This window comes from Hipposideros armiger, unplaced genomic scaffold (assembly GCF_001890085.2).
Source record: "Hipposideros armiger isolate ML-2016 unplaced genomic scaffold, ASM189008v1 scaffold_15, whole genome shotgun sequence".
NCBI classification, from domain to species: Eukaryota; Metazoa; Chordata; class Mammalia; order Chiroptera; family Hipposideridae; genus Hipposideros; species Hipposideros armiger.
Window position 1 is genome coordinate 5,747,597 of NW_017731365.1, and position 2,238 is coordinate 5,749,834.

At 34.2% G+C, this 2,238-nt stretch overlaps 1 protein-coding gene across 1 annotated transcript in view; it reads left to right on the top strand.

Moving 5' to 3' along the window:
• Window positions 1-1,584, top strand: part of FAM149B1 (family with sequence similarity 149 member B1) — a 55,619-nt gene extending 54,035 nt beyond the window's left edge. Inside the window, exons 11-12 of the mRNA XM_019624663.1 lie at window positions 276-351; window positions 1,472-1,584. Coding sequence (XP_019480208.1) covers window positions 276-351; window positions 1,472-1,584 — 189 coding nt within the window. The remainder of the gene's footprint in view (window positions 1-275; window positions 352-1,471) is intronic.
• Window positions 1,585-2,238: the final 654 nt, after the last annotated feature.

Genomic DNA, 2,238 nt, shown 5'->3' on the forward strand with positions numbered 1-2,238 from the left:
TGGCATGGATAACTTTTTTGATATTTTCCATTTTAATATTTTAGGCATACTTAAAATTTTTAAATTCTTTGAGGTGATTTTGAAATGTTTGAGTTTCATATTAAGAGGTACATTTCAAGTATGGAAGTCATAGGTGTTTCAATGCCACTGAAAAGGCTTGATTGGCAAGTGATGCAATAGACAGTGTTGTCCAATTTCAAGTTGTTTTTCCCTTGTAAACTTAACATATTATTCTTTGATAGACACTGCAGTGTCTCATCTTTTCTATTTTTCAGCCGGACACACAGTATCGTCATTCATGCGTTGAGTATCCACATCAGGCCCGACCTGGTAGGGGATCTGCAGGGACAGGTGGGGCCATGCTCTAATTTTACTATATGTGGCCATGTTAAGATTCTACCTTTGTCTTATTTTTCATTTCTATGCTTATTTTTCCTTCCTCCACGTTTTATTTTGTTATCCTACATCTTTGAAAATCACCTCAAATTCATTTTGGAAGACAGGATATAATAAAAAAAATAGGGCTCTACTGATGAGAGCCAAAAATTTCCGGATTTGTTTTTTCACATGTAAATTAACCTCTCACTGCTCTGGCAAAGTAAACAGTACTTTTTTTTAATCTAAAAAATTTCAGCCAACTAAGTCATTTTCATAACATTCAAACATTGCATTTATGTTATTATGTAGGCAAAATCTATATGGCTTTAGATTAAAATGCTTTGGTCATTTAACCTGCTGGGCCAAGGCAAGACAAAGAAATTCTAAAATGTCAAGATACATCAAGTTTGATTCTACCCCACTTTTTTTATTTCTGAGTTATAGAAACTAAGTTATAGCATCTTCTATTTTCATATTAGTGATGAGAGAATTTAAGGATATCTTAATTCTTCCTGTAATGGTCTTTTCACCATCATCAGGGTCATTCTTATTATGTTGTAGGTGAAATTTAGTAGAAGTACCGGGCAGTTGACATGTTTCCTGTAAATAGGATTACTCAGCAAGTACATTGGAAATTAATCTGCCTCCAACCCTACTCTGTAGTCCAAGTGAATTGTTTTATTCAGTTCTTGTAGCAGTTTCGCAGTCTTTGAATGCTTTCAGTGGATTCTGCTCTTGGATCAGTCCTCATAGAGAAGAAATCCTGACTCTGAGCTAGTTATTACTTTCGACCATGTTTGATGGTCAGGTGTAACTAGCGCAACATTCAGTGAAACAGACATTTTAGTCCTTTTCAATTGGTGGGCTCTTCTCTAAAACTGGGTTATTGCTTTCATGTCTTATTTTTGTTTTTTCATAAAACATGCAAGATTTTTATTGTCTCAGTAAATATATACTTTACTACTTAGTCCCCATCTCCAAATTTAAAGTCCAACTGATTATTAGAGCAAAAAAGCCCTCAGATATGAATTTGAGGTTACCAAATCTAGAATGTCTACTAATGTTACTCTATGATGTCATTTTTGTTGGACAGGTCCTCAGTTACATGTGTCTACAAAATCTCAAAGCAGANAAAACAACAGAGTATCCGCCAAAGATTACATGGGTACTGTTTCTATCTCCACTTACTGTTTTCTTTCAGCATAAATTAACCTGTTCCACTGGACAGTAAACTTTGTACCCAAAGAAGTAACAAATGAATAATTACCCCCAAATCACTGCTCATGTTGTCTGTTACCAATGATCAGTTCAATTATTATAGGATTCTATGAGACTATACATACACAAAAAGCAGCAAATGATTAAAAACATTAAGTCATCACTGGTTTTGGAATACTTATGCTTGTATTAACTTGTTTTAAGTCATTTTTAGGAGATAGTGCTGTCAAAAATCTGAGCTACTCATCAAACAGATGTCACTCCTAAAGCTTTCTCTTTAGATGTCCAATCCCACAGGCAGATAAATAGAAAGGGGTGAGCAACTGAAGACATAAATGTTGACCACTGGTGTAAAGTAACATATGTAATAAATCATAATGCATGTATTTTTTTTCAGATAGGACAGCTCAACTTCATAATGCCTGCTTGATATCAGGTTATGCTGCTTTTCTTCTTAAAGTACTTTTTAGTGGTCATTTTTCCAAATATTAAACTCAATTTGCCAGATTTTCTCTTGCAGTTCTAACACAGTCAATTAAAAACTTTATAGAATCTATTAGTGAGCCAGAAAGATGCAATTCCTTAAAATTTCAGAAACTCTGGCTATTAGTCCAGTATGAACATAGCCTAAGAGCAGACAAG